Genomic DNA, 16,595 nt, shown 5'->3' with positions numbered 1-16,595 from the left:
TCAAAACCTTCTATGAATAATAAATATACCTATTATGCGTTTTTACTAGCTCATTTGCATAGAAACGCCTATACCTAGCCTTAACTTACATGCTAAAAGTTATGGCCATTGTTAAAGTTTTTTTTTAAATGAAAGTCAAATGTCAAGGTCAAGGTAAAATTGGTTGGTATCCTAAAGAAGATTTTGTCAAAAGAATTACATATCTGAAGTATGAAAGCCCTAGCACCAACCATTCAAAAGTTATGGCCAAGGTTAAAGTTTTTCAAAAGTAGGTCAAACTCCTAGGTCAAGGTCAAAAGGTCAAAGTGGTGGTTGGTATCCAGAGGAAGGTCTTGTCACAAGGATTACATATGTGAAGTATGAAAGCCCTAGCTCCAACCATTCAAAAGTTATGGCCAAGGTTAAAGTTTTTCAAAAGTAGGTCAAACTCCAAGGTCAAGGTCAAAAGGTCAAATATGATGGTACCCAAAGAAAGGTCTTGTCACAAGGAATACACATGTGAAATATGAAAGTCATAGCTCCAACCAATCAAAAGTTATGGGCAAGGTTAAAGTTGACAACAGACAGACAGACAAACAGACAAACAGACAAACGGACAAACAGACATACAGACAAACGGACAAACAGACAAACAGATATACAGACAAACAGACAAACAGACAGACAGGACAAAAACAATATACCCCCGGGATCTTTCGATCCGGGGGCATAAAAATTAAGAAAGAAAATCTCTATTTACAGGAGAGGTACCCAACAGTTTATTAGAATTACAAAAGAAAAAAAATTCGAAGAAAGTTTACATTTTTAAATTAAAGATATTTTGTAAAGATATTTTGGCTAGAGAACTATATACCAACACGTAGAGATAGGGCGTTTAAATAAATTACAGTCTACACCCATTTGTTTCCATAATTGGTATAAAAATAAAAGACTTGTATATGTAGTCTATTCAGCATAAGAATTTAACTATCGTATATGTACATGTATCCCTCAATTTTTACATCATTCGAGGAAACTTTTGTACTTCCTTCCATACTCCACCATACGTGTCACTGTTCATCATTCTGTTGCATGTTTCTCATACAAAAACTAGAATTTTGTTAAGCCATGAAGTATATAAACAGCAAAAATTTATGTCAACAAAATGGCAAACCGAAATTACCCAAATTTATACGTTTATTGTTTATTCCTTACTCTATTGAATATTACCTATAAAATTTAAATGTGCTGAACGTACTAGCCCTTAGTACATCATACACGTTTTAGTAACAGATGTCACACTGTATAGTTTTTAAGTCAATATTCAAAAGCACTGGTAATTTGAACAGTGTCACAATTTATTGTTTATAAATAAATGGGATTGCATGATTGATTGAAACGCAGAATGATGTACTGTTTATTGTTGAAATCAAATATGCCGTAAGTCACAATGACCAGGCCTACAAAATCTGGCATATGTAAAGTCCTCTATCCAAAAGTCACACCCGACATTACTAAGCATCTAACGCTGTCGAAGGTCTGCTTAATGGTTACTCCAACACGAAGTCAGACTTGATTGATCTTCGAAGGAACTCTGAATTCATGAGATTAAAATCTTTCATAAAAATGACTATAATGGTGTGTAATCCTTAATTAAAGTCTAAATTGAAATACATGATTTTTTTTTTCTTTCCATGACATTTTTCTAAATACATGTACTTATTTCACATTTGAAATGGACAAAATCATCCCCTTAAACATTCATCATTACCAATAATAGGCAATTTTAATTTTACATCCCTTTCTACATAGTCATCAAATGTTAGAAATCCATCAAGCTAAAACTTTAATGATCTGTATCAATTATTGATTCAGAAGGTACAAATCTCGCTTGTGTTTATGTTAGATTTCTAGATCAGATCTTCTCCATTTTATCCTTCCTCCTCAGAAAAATTGTATTGTTTTAAAGTCAATGAGATTTTCTTTCGATCATAAAATTAATTATTGCTTAGAATAGAAAAGAAATCATCAAAACTCACCCATTTTCTTCTATAACTACATGTACATTATCTTTGCTAGTAATTATAACTTATAGCTAGCCAACTTAACGATCTTGACATTAAAGTGGGCAAAAGCGTACTCAAGCTCGGCATACGTCTTTGTGGGCATTTCGAGGGGATTTATAAAACTCGGGGGATGATTGCTGTCTGCTTTCCTTCAATCACGGTAGTCAGATACATGTATGTATTGATACTGATCGTCATGGACAAATGCTCTTTCACTATTCTAGCACTCTCTTTCACTTTTCTAACAAAGGTAGTTTTTATCGTACGAGCACATTCGTTATGAACATAAAAATTTTTATATTATTTACATAAAGTGGCTTAGAATGACCATATTCAGATTATCTGTACATGGAAAATTAAAATTAATATTTTTTATATATAGTCAATAAGACGGTATGTATGTGCATATGGTCTTACATGTATATATTGATAGTTAATGTTTTGATACAAACAATTTCAAACGTTTAACAAAATTAATGCTTTAAGGATTTATACTGTGCATATAGCGATGATATTTAATGCTATCTCTTGTGGACCATGATCTTGACTCCAATTTCAACGCTTCATTTTCGAATGATTCTATAAATATTATCGTGCAAAAATAGGAAAGGATTATCTATTAAATGAAAACAATCTACTTTCTATGAAAAAAAAAATCACGTTTAAGCTAGAGTCTAATACTTCTAACATTCCAGACAACCAAGGTGAGCTCGATGTATTCTACCTATTTTGGTTTCCCAGCCTTCATAAAAATCCTTACAAATAAAGATACATTGTCGGGTCCAACAAATGCTGTTTGTTGCTCCTTTCGTGCTCCTTATAAAAATATTAATCACTTTAAAGGAGAAACTTCAGGCGTACTGTGCTACAGGATATTCTAGAAGTGGTATAAATCAAAGCAACTATTTCTTCAATAAAAATGGAACTCGGAATCTTGTATCTTGTATCGGAATCGGTGTGATTGGTCATAAACAAAATTACTTTTTTAAAAAAATACCATGATCGATTCTACAAAGATGTTCTCTGAAGTTGATAGTTAAAGGATTCTGGAGTTCCTCATTCACAACATTTATGTAGTCTTCGGAGACCAGGTCTTCCAACAAACTGTAATTCCGATGGGCTCTATTTGTACTCGTTTATTACCAAAGCTGTTTTTATAATCCTATGAAGCAGAATTTATTCAAAAACTTTTACATCAGAAGAAGAAAACATTTGTTGTGGCCCTCAACTCGACATTCAGAGATATCGATGACGTTCTATTCTTAGTTACCCCCATTCACATTACGACCATATATATTCCAGTGAACTTGAAATAAAAAAACTGTTTCATGTTTGGATGTTTTACAGACTATAGACGATGAGGGCCAATGTCCAAATAAAATTGTATAACAAAAATTAAAGAGATGACTTCTATTAGCTTTTCCATCGTCAATTTTACTTATTTATGAAGTAATATTCTGTTATTACCTGCATATGGTGTTTATGTCTCCAACTTACATTGTATTTGATACTTAGGAGCATGCTGCAGGTATGATCAATTTTCAAACCGAGGCAAGCTACTGACAGATAAGTTTATGTTACAGGGATTTCAACAACCTCGTTTAAAGTGAGCATTTCATAAATTTTATGATGTTATGATGACCTTTTTAACAAATATAATCTACTATTGGGTCGTAGATGTATTTTGGCTGACGAGTGTCAAATTAATTATTAGACCTCTGTAATTAAACTAAATTTGAATACGGAATGTTCCGTCTACCTGATCAATAAATAGGGCTCAAGGCGGGTATGACCGGTCAACAGGGGATGCTTACTCCGCCTAGGCACCTGCTCCCACCTCTAGAACTTCCAGGGTTCGTGTTTTATGCCTTGTTCACAGACTTGTATTGTTTGTATAATTTTGCGATCGATCATATTTTAGATTATTCCTTAGCTCACATCCCATCAAAAAATCATAATTCTATTTAGGGACAGCCTGCCCAAAAGGACCTGTATGCAAAAACTCATGCAAAAATGGCCGCTATAACGGGGAAAATTTGGGGTTTTTTCCCCACTTTTAGAGTTAATTTTAAATTACAAACAATAAATTGTAGGTTCAAAATGCAAATTTGAAGAATGTAGATATATATACATTAGAAAATAGATAACAGACATTGATTTTGAAATAGGACTTGTTCCGGGAAATTGTTTTGTATTATCGGTCAATTCTTTTGAAATTCATAATACATCCTTCCTTTTATTCCAGATTCCTTAATTTTAATTATGTATTGCAGGATAAATGACGGCAAATTGGTTGTATAATCCGAAAAAAATAAGAAAATGTAATCAATTTTTTTTTTTATAATAATAAAGCCTTTATTTTTCAACTATTAAGTATCAGGTTGTGTATATCTTTATCCCCTTTTAAAGATCTGGATGTTAATATTATCTCGTGTCTTTGAAATTGAGATGAATGTTACAATAACTGTGATTGATCTGGGAATCCTGTTCTGTTACCAGTATTTTTTTTTCTCCATCAATAAGCTCCTTTGAAGATATTTTAAATGGAATTATTTTTTCAAACACACTGGTGGGTTCTAAATAAATACATTTTGATAAAATAAAAGAACATATAATGCATAATTATGCTTGGCTAGAAACTAAATATTTTCCTGAATAACTAAAAAGCTAGTTGTTATTGATATTTTGAAATAATTTACATGCTTGAGTTTCTGATTGACAATATCTTTGTGGTTTTTGGAGACCAGGACTTCCAACAATCTATTGGTATTACCATGTGTACCAATTGCGCCCCGTTATTAGCAGACCTATTTTTGTATTCATACATGTATGAAGCAGATTTGTTCAAAATCTTGTATGTGAAAAGAAGAAAACACTTGCTGTGGCCTTCAACTTGACGTTTAGATACATCGACGACGTATTGTCAGTTAACAATGGTTATATGTATTTCCATTCGTACGTCGATACGATATATCCCAGTGAGCTTGAAATAAAAGATATCACAGAGTCTGACACATCTGTTTCATATGACTTGTGGAATCTTTACTAGAAAAAGGTGTTAATGGTAATCAAACAACTAGAAATGAGCGGGGATTATGCAATGACAAACAACCTCCTAATGTTGGGAACATTTCTCTTATTGCTGGGTTTCCCTTGGTTTTACCAGTGAGATACTTGGGTGTACAAACTTTTAGATTGTTCCTAAAAAAAACTCTTGTATCAGCCCATTCATGCAAAGCGCAAAAGATCTTTATCCATAATGAAATGACTGCAACATCTACATGTTACTGCATCCACGTAGTTCTAAGGCAAGATTGTTTTCATCTAACGTGCTAAAGTTGAAAACTGAAAGACTGTCAATCAAGGTAAATTCTTGGCTTTCTGAGTGGAGTGCAGAGTGCCATCCTTCGCTGTTATTTCCAAACTTTATGCTACTGGCGATACTCGGTTTGTAAATGCATGGGGGGTCTCTCTTTTATCTTCGTAAGTTTTTGAAGGTTTGTAGTGCTATAAATTTTGGTTCAATGATGGATAGATCTACATCGGTAGAGGTACTAGTAAGTGCAGCCAAGCAGGGCATACATCACAGAGAGGATGGATAAAGCACAACGTCTCATAATTCTTCGACATCTTCTAAAGTCTGTTGGCGGGGGATCCTGTGCTGATCACCATGTCACGTCAATTTACAACTGCATTTTCGAGATTTGTCATTATATGCCCAGACACGTCTCTGTCTCCTTCCATTGATATTGTTTTGCTGCTCAATAGTTCTCCAGTCTCTCTCATCTAATTCAAAATGACCTCCAGGATCGTACTGAACTACATGTACATGTATTTAATAGTAATATCAGAAGTGATCAGTTAGCGACTCATGGGAGTGGACTTAAAAAGTCTTTGACACAACAAGCTGCAGTCCATTAATGCAGTGTAAATGCAAAATCTATTGATTAACTATCCTGTTTACACAACTGCATTTCTCTTCCCTGCCATTGCTGCAAGCCCACCACTCGCAAAGGATGTCATCTTTTGCAGGGGATTTTCCAGAATGCTTAAATACTAGTATTTTTTCTTGGTTGTTAAGATGGTCTCTGATTCCCAATAAAATTGAAAGTTGTACATCCTGCAGGATGCCAGTTTGAATGCTCCATCTCCAACATATCTGCACATACAATGGCCAAATGTATCTGGCATTAATTGACAGCAGTATACTCGTCCACTATAACGCTGTAGGATTCACTTTTTTTATAGCTTCATTTACTTTTGACTCGGTAACCTCTCCCTGGCAGTCAAGGAATTATTCTGTGGCTTGAAATACTTACATATAAGGCAAAATACAACCTATTTCCACTTCATCTCTTTCTAATCTTTTCGAAAGCCGCAGTGTTAGTTAAATTACAAGTCACTCTACAACCTTTGTTTTTTGTTTTATTTTGTTTTGTTTTGTTTTGTTTTGTTTTGTTTTTTTTTTTCATTGGTATTCTTAAATCATTCAATTTTACACAAATAGGTAAGAAGATGGCTCATTTTTGGCTTAAATTAAGCTGCAATTTTATTTTTTTTTAAGTGTTGTGGAAGACTGAGAATAAATATGCTGATGGTGTGTTACATGTATTATAATTTAGATGAGACATTTTAAGGAATGAATTTAACAGCTACCCATTTTATACGGTATGAACTGGGTTGGGGCAGTTTACGCTTTATACACCGCGAAGCGGTTTATAAAAAAGCGTAAACTGTTCCAACCCAGTTTATACCGTATAAATTGGGTAGCAATTAAATTCATTCCTTATAATTTAATTTTCATTCATTTGGTGTAAGAAAAAAAGATGATTGTCCTTAAAAATTGACTTCAATTTGTACAAAATTTGAATGCAACGTCAGGCGGATCGATACGTTTTTGACGCAAGTCATTGTGACGTAAGCAACCCATTTTATACGATATAAAGTAAATTTTTTATCCGATCAAATACAGCGTTACAACCAGAATTAAATTATTGATATATAAACAACTGTTTACAACAAAATAGAATGTTCGTCTCAAATAAAATATAGTTGTGTAGAGAACAAGGAATCTAAAAACATGCATAAGACGTCAAGAATTCATACAAACAGATGACATTGTGTTTATGTTTGTAAACAGAACTGTAACTCTGAGGAATATAATTACTTGTTAAACTATTGCTGTGGACTACAGTAGATTATTCTACAAAAAATTCGAACTTGTTAAACGATTGGTGTGGACTACAACTGATCTGATGAAATACCTGTAGCTGGGGATTAAAATGTTAATTAGAGAAGCTACACGGTGACAGGACTAGTGCATGTGGCTTTTTAACCTGTCAAACTACGATTGCAGAAAACGTGTTATAAAGTAAATCACAAACCTTTAGATCGCTTTAATCCAACTCACAAAACCGGGGGTATGAAAAATGTTTTTATATACCCCCAGTTTTGTCAGTCGAATAAAAGGGATCTAAAGGCCTGTGAAGTAACTGAGAAACAATAAGTGATATATAGATAAAATATATTGATATATCGAAGTCTGAAACCAGTATGCAAGTATGCATGTGAAAACCACACACGTAAAAAATTATCAACATTTGTCTATCAAATATCACAAATAGATTTCCGCAGGGAATGGACACTTCTATAGATAATGTTTGTATACAATTAATGCCATCGCAGCTGACAAAAATAAAGTCATTCATGCATTCCTTTTTTTTTTTAATTTTAAAAACAAATTGAACTTCAGTGTACAGGAATAGAGGAATAGTTATCTTTCTCTTTTATCACGATAAAAGCACTTAGGTTCTCTAGACTTAAAATCAATTTCTACTCGTATCTCTTATCAAGAAATAAAATCCGTACTTTTAAAAGACATTAATGGTTCTGTAACATTATTCTAAGAAATTAACTGATCGTGACATTATACTCGTCATCTTGTATAAATTCAACAGTGAATTTCAGAATGAAAATGAACAAGTATAATCGTTTGCTCTTTCTTAAATATTATGATATAAAGTAACATTTTTATTTAAACTGAAGTATTTCAAAAATGAATTATCTTTTTCACATTACCCTTTTTTGAGAAAAAAAAATCTATTTGTTTATTATGCATGTTAGGAAAGTAATAAATGCAGTGATTAATTACATTGCTTTGTTAGGCTACATTATTTTTTAAAAAGTCTGGCTGTTAATTTTACAAGCAAACTGTTCTTTGTGAGAACAATTCAGAGGAAAAAAACATAGATCTCTGAAAATGATAATTGTGTTGCCTTGATTTGCTATTTATGAAGTTCGTTACATAGAATGACTGAAGGAAGACAACTCTTGCTAAAATAGCTGATTGCGCCATTTCACGGTTGACCTGATGTAACCTTATTTACCTCCTAGAGAAACAGAAGCACGGCCCGGTGAGGTTGTAAACTCGGATAGAATCATGGATGTAGATTCCACAAAACGTCGTGTGGTCCTGGCAATGGACGGGAGTGAATATGCGGACTATGCTTTTAACTGTAAGTGTGTCATAAAGTTAGTTAATTTAAGGCAAAGCTGAAGGTTTATATTGTCAATCGACTTGTTTACGATTTGCACTCCGCCATGCAGTATGGTGTATATAACATGTATCGTATGTTTTATTTATCTCGTGCTGTTAATTTCATTCATAATTTTAAGTGTGTGTGTTTGTGGGTTTTTTTTCATTTTGGGTTAAAGTTATGTGCAATTTTATGACTTATTTCATATTTGACGTGACCCCCTTGATCGCCTCGGGTCGTCCCTTGGCTAAGTATACACAAATTATGTCACTGCGGTCAGAAGTGTCATGACCGTTGGCCTATGATAATTTTATGAGATACAGAGGAATGCTGCTCGAGAAATGGACTTAGAACGACTAAAACACATTTGAGTTCCTGTACACGTGTTTTGTATACATACGGCATATAGGCCTCAATGCTTTATTGTTGTTCATTTTTCGTCTTCGAATTTTGAGAGTTTCCTTTAATTAACCTAATCTATCTTTCCTTTTTTTTTTTTTTGGTTGTATTTTTTTTTTTCAGCCACTTTTTATAATTAAGTTCATGAGCATATATACTAGTAGAAGTACAATATACTTATAGCTTTGCTTTAAAGTGTCTTTTAAAACTACTTAGTGTAACTTTTTTCTCATTTGACGGAAATTTCATAGGGCTAGAATATATTTTCCATGCTTGTCTTTTTCAATATTGAGATATAATGAATTTTTTTAAAGATAAAATTTTGTCTAATCTATACATGTACTTCTTGGTAAAAATCTAGATTGCAGTAACATGCCGTGTAAGCAAGTGTATTTAAAAGATTACCATATGCATGCATACTAGGCGATAAGATATTTAGATTATGTATGTGACTAATCCTAATTTGCGTACTTGTAGCCTCTATGCAAACATAAAATATGAAAAACAGCATAAAGATACTATGCCAGAGGGACAAACATGCCACAAGGAGTCCACTTATCATGTGTGGGCTCCAGGCTTTCCTGGCCAATTTCCTAATACATTCCACTCTATTTTATTTCGCCAGTGTCTAACACCACTCCTCCCCTCCCCCCCCCCCCCCCCCCCCGCCGGATTTTAATTCTGCAAGTCGCCCAAGTTTGCAAGTTGAACATTTAATTGTTAAAGTTTTGGATTTTAAAAAAAAAATCAAAAGAATGCGACAACAGTCAATCTGTTGTGATTTTCAGGTCAGATAAGATCGGTTTACACAAACCACAGCAAAACAGAACAGACTGAAAGAATGTATATAATGTCAGGTGTGCATTATCAGACTATTTCGTTTTATATTTTCTCATGACAGTTGAAAACGGTATGAGTAAAAGATTTGTCCTTTTATAGATAAAACTTTATTTGAATTTAATGTTGCACAATTTCTTATGTTTAAGAAATATATATATTCATAATAATGCCTGATCCATACAATTTAGAATTCATTGTATTTGGTTATGTACTAAATTTGACTACGGAATGTTCCGTCTACTTGATCAATACTTAGGGCTCACGGCGAATGTGACCGGTCGACAGGGTTGCTTACTCCTCCTAGGCACCTGATCCTACCTCTGGAATTTCCAGCGGTCCGTACGCGTGTTTATGCCCTATTCACAGATTTGTATTGTTTGTAGTTTTTACGAGATCGATCGCTGTTTCGTTATCTTCACCCTTTTTCATTTATTTGTCACAATGAAATTTATAAGTTTGAATTTTTTTGTCGAATATATTAGAATATTTCAAATTTAACCATAAATGTCAGAAAACATATACTTGATGCACTAGAAAAGAAGCGTTTAGTATTTATAAATACCAGTCCTCCCTGCTATAAATCGTACTTACATTTATAAAGGACAATATTCACGTCATTATATATGATAGCAGTGATATGATGCTTGCATGTTGGCCCCTGCAGTTTGAAATGAGTTTTTTTTTTTTTTTTTTTTTTTTTTAACTAAACATGATCGTATCACTGTGAGCTCGTAGGATTTTTTTTCTTCAGAGCAGCAATAATATTCAGTATCATAAATCTGATTTTTTTTTTCACACTTTCAGGTGGGTTTTCCTCTTTTTCCTTTTATATGAATTTTTAAGTGATTTTTTTTCTCCCCTTAATCTCTAACGCTCTACCAAGTACAACAGCTGATTCAGCAAACTTAGCATTTGTACAAGTATGGAAAAAAAGTTATATAATCATATAATGTAAATATACTGTCATCCTTACATAAAACCGACTTTTGAGAGATACCTATATGGTTCAAGTGATGATAAAACAATATCAAATTGACCAGAAATCAAATGAAAAAAAGATGATTGCGCAGATTAAATAAAATTTTAATAGCATTTGAAATGCGTTCGTTATACACATTGTACGTGCTCATGGCCTTAAGAAGAGTGTTAAGAACTTAATAGAAAATACTTCCCAGCTCATAAACAGGGAGTTATGGTCGAGATAATGAAAAATACTTCAATAATATAAGCCGAAAGGTCATAAAATTGTCGTCTGTACATAGGATTACCATATATATCATTGGGAAACTCTCTGAGCCAGGGATTAGACCCGTATATTGAATGGACTATTAAAGTAATGGGCTAAATTTGCTGATATGTAAAATATCTATAAATTATATTATTTTATCTCGATCATTCAAACGATGTAAAACTGTAAAATGTGCAGTAATATGTGTGTATGTATATGTGATATACATGTACACTATGCTTTATTTTATTTCTGTCTATAAAGAGTACAGAAAGTCACATGTAGGTCTTGTGTCTACCTATCAAGACACACATAGGTATTTACCGAAACTTACTGCAGGTGGTTGTGTATATTTTAAATTTTCTCGGGTTACAGTTGACTCTATAATGAATACTGCAGGTCAAGTGAAAAATTCAATGTGCATATTTGCAGAAAAGACATTTTGTGTAACTAAGAACAGCGAACTTGAGGTTATCAATGCTATTCGTCTCTCTCTCTCTCTCTCTCTCTCTCTCTCTCTCTCTCGATCGAGGAAACGATCAGCCGTATATTTCAGAGCTGTTAGTGTAATAGAAAATAGATACTGTAAGTTCTTGCCTTGGATAATGCAGGGTAACATCCTCGGTCGCGAAATGTTTTGTTTTTTTTTAATATAGCTCGGCTCAACATTTTTTTTTTATTTCTTGCATTTTTTTTATCCTGCAACATTCATGAAAACACATAATTTACATGTTTAAATTAATACTACGACTGTCGACAATATACGTTTATTTGTAAAGCAAGTTAAGCTAACGAGGTGTTTGAATGAAATGATGAGAAGGTCGGAATGACGGGCATTAAATATATACTTTTGTATATACTTTTGTACTATTAAGATTGTAAAATCAGTCTTATTTTCGGATGTTAGACCTATGACCCATTGTCGTCTGCTGTCGTCCTTTACCAAATAATACTGAACAATGCATTTTGAGTTTCACCAATTTTAATTGTTAATAAGTGCGATAAGTACTAACTTCCGAAGGTAACTGACATATACGTAATTTGCAAATTAAAAGAAATTCATTTATATTCTACCAGCTGCTAGAATTGTCAGCATTTAATGAAATGTTTATTACACATGCTTATAAAACTTCCTCATATACGGAGATTGCCGCTTTAGTAGTACTCTGTTTATTAAAATTCAACCTGACTGAATTAAATTAATTATGATTTTTTTTTTTTTCACAGGGTATGTGGAGAACTTTAAGATGGATGGAGACATTGTAACGATTGTCCACAGCTTCGAAGCTAAAAGTATTGCGCACGCAGGTAATACTTTATAGGACATATTAACTATTGACAGGCTTTCTTGACAGATTGCTGATATAATGTGATATTCTTCTATCTTCCAGTTTATTTATTCAATTCAATGTAAACCTCACATTTATGAAACGTCTCCCCGCAAACTGTTTATATTCTAAAATTACGGAAAGAACCTTGAAATAGATACGTATATTTGAACATATGGAAGTCGTCAATTCACCTAGATGTAAGAGTTTATTGATTGTATTGTAAATTTAAGATATCGTACAAGTATTGATTATCTACATGTGGTCCTATTATTAATTAAGCTGTACGTTTTTAGGACTAGCTAGCCAGATATACAACAACTCGATGACTTCATTAGATTGCAAAAAGCCATGCTTTGAGATCTCTAATCAATATAACGCGGACGGATAATCATCTCGAAAAATGAGTCAAATTTAGCCATTTAATGAAATTCATATCAAATAAATCAGGATACATGTGTCAAATTATAAAATTATAAGAGGCTTATAACTGGTTAAGAAAGAAGGATGTATAATTTTGTAGTCATAATGGCCATTAGAAGCTCAAAATTTCCATTAGAAAAATCCCTTTCAGTGTTTGAGTTCCCTCTGTTATCATCACTTGTGTGCGTGAAGATATTATTTAATGGTTTGTAAAACCTAGCTAAAAACCACGCGGTTTATCGTAAAATGAAGATAGGATTATCTTACTATCGGTGTAGACATATAGAAAAAAATTAAATGAAGTGATCGTTTATATATTTTTTTTTTATCTTTACGTTGATTTTTTATTTATTGATTTTTTTAAAATTACTTTAATTTGTATGATGATAGTTTCTTTTCTTTAAACAGCTTTAGGGTCAGATGTCAAGGCTTTAGGAAACGTTCTAGAAGAGGAGGCAAAAGAAAGTAAAGCTCTGATGCAAAAGTTACAGGCCAAGTTAGCTTCAGTATCTGGTGTAAGTATGTACAAACAGGCCAAGTTAGCTTCAGTATCTGGTGTAAGTATTAACAACGGTCTGATTTGTGAAAAAGGGAGAGGGTCCAGCGAAAAAAGAAACTGGAGCCATTACACAAAAGTTATTTTCCTCTCAAATATGTATTTACTTCGTTGTCCATTATGTTTCTTAAAAAGGGGGGGAGGGTCAAAACACAAAACTTTAAAACACTCTCAAATCTAATTGTCATTAGAATTTACGAATGTCTCAGGAGACAGTTCAGTTATCACAAACACCTGACGAATGGATGGTGTAACCCCCCCCCCCTTTTCAGAGAATTTTTTTAGACACGAAACTTGTCAAAAATACACGAATTCCTAGCCTATCATACGTATGTTCCGATATCTGATATCCTTTTCCGTTTAATCTTTTGCCAAGTTTTGAATATTGACCGTCCATGGTTTGTAAAAGTACTAAAAGTAAGAAAGGAAATCTTATCCCTGCTTCGAGGGAGATTTATAAACCGAAATACATCATTGTCAGTGGAATTTGTAAGGGGGTCAGAGAGTTGATGTTTTACAAGTCTCTATCCATTCCCAGTTAAAATATATTTTTCTTAAATTCGATATGATAGTCTAGAAAATTTTCATGTTTAATATAAAATCGGGGGGGGGGGGGGGTTAACGCCATCCATTCGTCAGGTACCTGTGTCATTTATCAATTCTATAATAACCCTACTTTGTTGCTTGAATATGTATTTTATCTAAATAAACAGTTTGAAAATACGCTAGTTTTCTTTTATTTTGAATAGTTGAATGGAGAAGTTAAATCCGTCCATGGAAAACCCGGTGAAGCAGTAGTCCATGAAGCGCATGCGCAAGGTGCTGATGTTATAATCTGCGGAACACGTGGCCACGGAAAATTACGAAGAACCTTTATGGGTAGTGTCAGTGATTACATCGTCCATCATTCCCATGTACCCGTTGTCGTCTGCCGCCACAAGGACCATCACCATGGTAAAGGTCACGGTCATTGAGTGACGTCATTTCCTTTTGTCCGAAGAAGTCCACAGAAACTGATTCTTCATTGGCCAAACTACAACAATATACTGGTTGTGTGTTCTACAAGCGAGAGATATTTTTATTTCTATATTTGGGCATATTAATATTTTACTTTGTATGTGATTTGAGTGTTTGTTGAATTAATTTGTTGAAGTTTATAGTTCACAATGTACTTTATACATGTAATAACATCTACATGTACACGTACCTTTAGGCAACGATAAAATTAGAGTTTTTATATTACTGACTGCTAGTTATTAAGGATTACGTTATATAACTATGTAACATGTATAACTCTGGGAATCAAAGTATTCTTTAATTCTGCATGATAATTAATTACGTTAGGTCAGTACGAGATATGTATTCAGCATATAACAACGTATATACATGTCCATTTATGTAGGCTATATTATGTAGACTATATATGTGTGAAACAAATTTAATTTGGTCACTAGCTATAGTATCTAAAATATTAGATTTTGTTTCCAAATAAAGTGCCATTTATTTATTGTTTCATTTGTGCAACACTATTAAAAATGAACTGAGAGAGATATATTTTACAGTCATTATATGTAGGTATTAAAGTCAAAAATGAAAAGATCTGTAAGCAAATAGCGTGGGTCCACATGCATTTTCTCTGACCGTTACGTTAACACGAAAATGTAGTACATGGAATGAAGTTTGAGCGATGTCCAGTATGAAATAAATATATGTACAGTTATAGAATATATGAAAAATAGACTAAATACACCTATATGTATTAATAAACATGAGGATTAATCAACCTGCAATTTGCACTGCGACTTTTTTCCTGATTTTCTATTTCGCCAGAGAAGGTAAATTGTACCGTATTCTGTCCTTATCTTCTGTAGACAGGTGCGCCCTCTCTCATTCACAGTCTAACAGTAAACATGAAGACATTACAAATTCTCCTACTAGTTATAGCACTGGTTGCTGTGAGTATTATTGAACTGTGAAAACATCTATAATTACATTTTTCATTTAAAGTTAATAGTAATATGGTGCAAAGACTACAGACATTGAAGTGTTAAGAAACATGTACTATTCGGAATGATCATCCAAAATTTAGGGGGAGGGTATTTCGGAATGGTAAAAGCTGCAAGATGAGCAATTACGGTGAAAGGTAATAAACGAAATATTTGTTTATACACCATGACTAGTGGAATTAGCACTGAAAAGACAATTTTTATTTAGTCACAATCGCCTGACCCTTCTGTAACCGTTCGCCCATCCGGAAGTGTGACGTTGGGAGGAATTTGTTCCCACCAATCGGATTGCGATGCCTCGCTCTGTTGTGTTCACAGTGGGTTTATGGGAAAGAGAAGAAAGCGCCTCTTCTTTGATGGACTTTTTAATCACGATACCGGAAAATGTCAACCACATAGAAGACTTGTATGTAAAACTAGTATAGAATTATATTGGAAAAAATCACTGTTAAAATTCTTTAAAAAGTACCGAGTTTAATGAAAGGTTCACCAACTGAAGTTTTTTGACTATTTTACTTGCGTCAATATCAATAATAATTTAATGACTGAATTAATAATATCAATTTATCTTATTTTCTAGAACGAGACCTGTATGCCTTTTATGACCCACGACATCTTTAACCATGAGTTGTACGAGAGTTACTGCCCTTGCGAAAAAGGATTGGAGTGTAGAGGACAAACAGTTGATGAGGCGGAGCACTCAGTGGTTCATCACAATCCGCGCTGTCAAGCTCCAGAATCTTAAATAGTCCCTTCTGTGAATGAAATAAATAGACGTGACTTTGTTTTGTTTATTGTCCATGTCTTATGTACAAAAACTATACATACATTACGAACTTCAATTATTGCATATGAACTTACATGTACGCTGCATGAAGTATGAATTATTTTAGATTATTAAGAAGGGAAAAAAAACATTTTACACTTTCATATACTAAGTATAGAATTTTGTCCTCAGAAAAAAGGGGTTAATTTTTGGAATTGCTTTGGAGCAGTAATGTATCTGTAGCAGCCAAAGTTAATCTTTCTTAGATTCCACAAATTTATAGAGCGGGCTTTGATATTGAAACAACTCTAAGCGCCCCCTAGATCCGACAACCAATCTGAAACGTCACATTCACTCTGAGAAAAATAAGCTCATTACATCTTGACATATAAATTTAATATAAAGGTTTTCGTCGTAGGAACCCACGGTTTTTCTGTAACGGAGAGAAAACCTGTGGGTTCCAACGAT

General features: G+C 33.4%; 2 protein-coding genes across 2 annotated transcripts; both read left to right on the top strand.

The window, feature by feature from the left end:
* The first annotated feature begins 8,432 nt into the window (after positions 1-8,432).
* Positions 8,433-14,863, top strand: LOC133195636 (universal stress protein in QAH/OAS sulfhydrylase 3'region-like). Its single transcript, XM_061331531.1, has 4 exons — positions 8,433-8,560; positions 12,276-12,356; positions 13,208-13,314; positions 14,105-14,863. Exons 1-4 carry the CDS (start codon positions 8,485-8,487, stop codon positions 14,327-14,329), a joined length of 489 nt encoding a protein of 162 aa, XP_061187515.1. The 5' UTR covers positions 8,433-8,484; the 3' UTR covers positions 14,330-14,863.
* Positions 14,864-15,239: 376 nt separating this feature from the next.
* Positions 15,240-16,146, top strand: LOC133194542 (colipase-like). Its single transcript, XM_061330489.1, has 3 exons — positions 15,240-15,310; positions 15,570-15,767; positions 15,942-16,146. The coding sequence occupies exons 1-3, from the start codon at positions 15,266-15,268 to the stop codon at positions 16,104-16,106; spliced, it is 408 nt and encodes a 135-aa protein (XP_061186473.1). The 5' UTR covers positions 15,240-15,265; the 3' UTR covers positions 16,107-16,146.
* The last annotated feature ends 449 nt before the right edge of the window (positions 16,147-16,595 follow it).

Source organism: Saccostrea echinata, unplaced genomic scaffold (genome assembly GCF_033153115.1).
Source record: "Saccostrea echinata isolate AGI-Se365-2 ecotype Australia unplaced genomic scaffold, CSIRO_AGI_Sech_v1 ptg000029l, whole genome shotgun sequence".
In the NCBI taxonomy this organism is placed as follows: Eukaryota; Metazoa; Mollusca; class Bivalvia; order Ostreida; family Ostreidae; genus Saccostrea; species Saccostrea echinata.
This window is presented reverse-complemented; position numbering and strand designations above follow the sequence as displayed.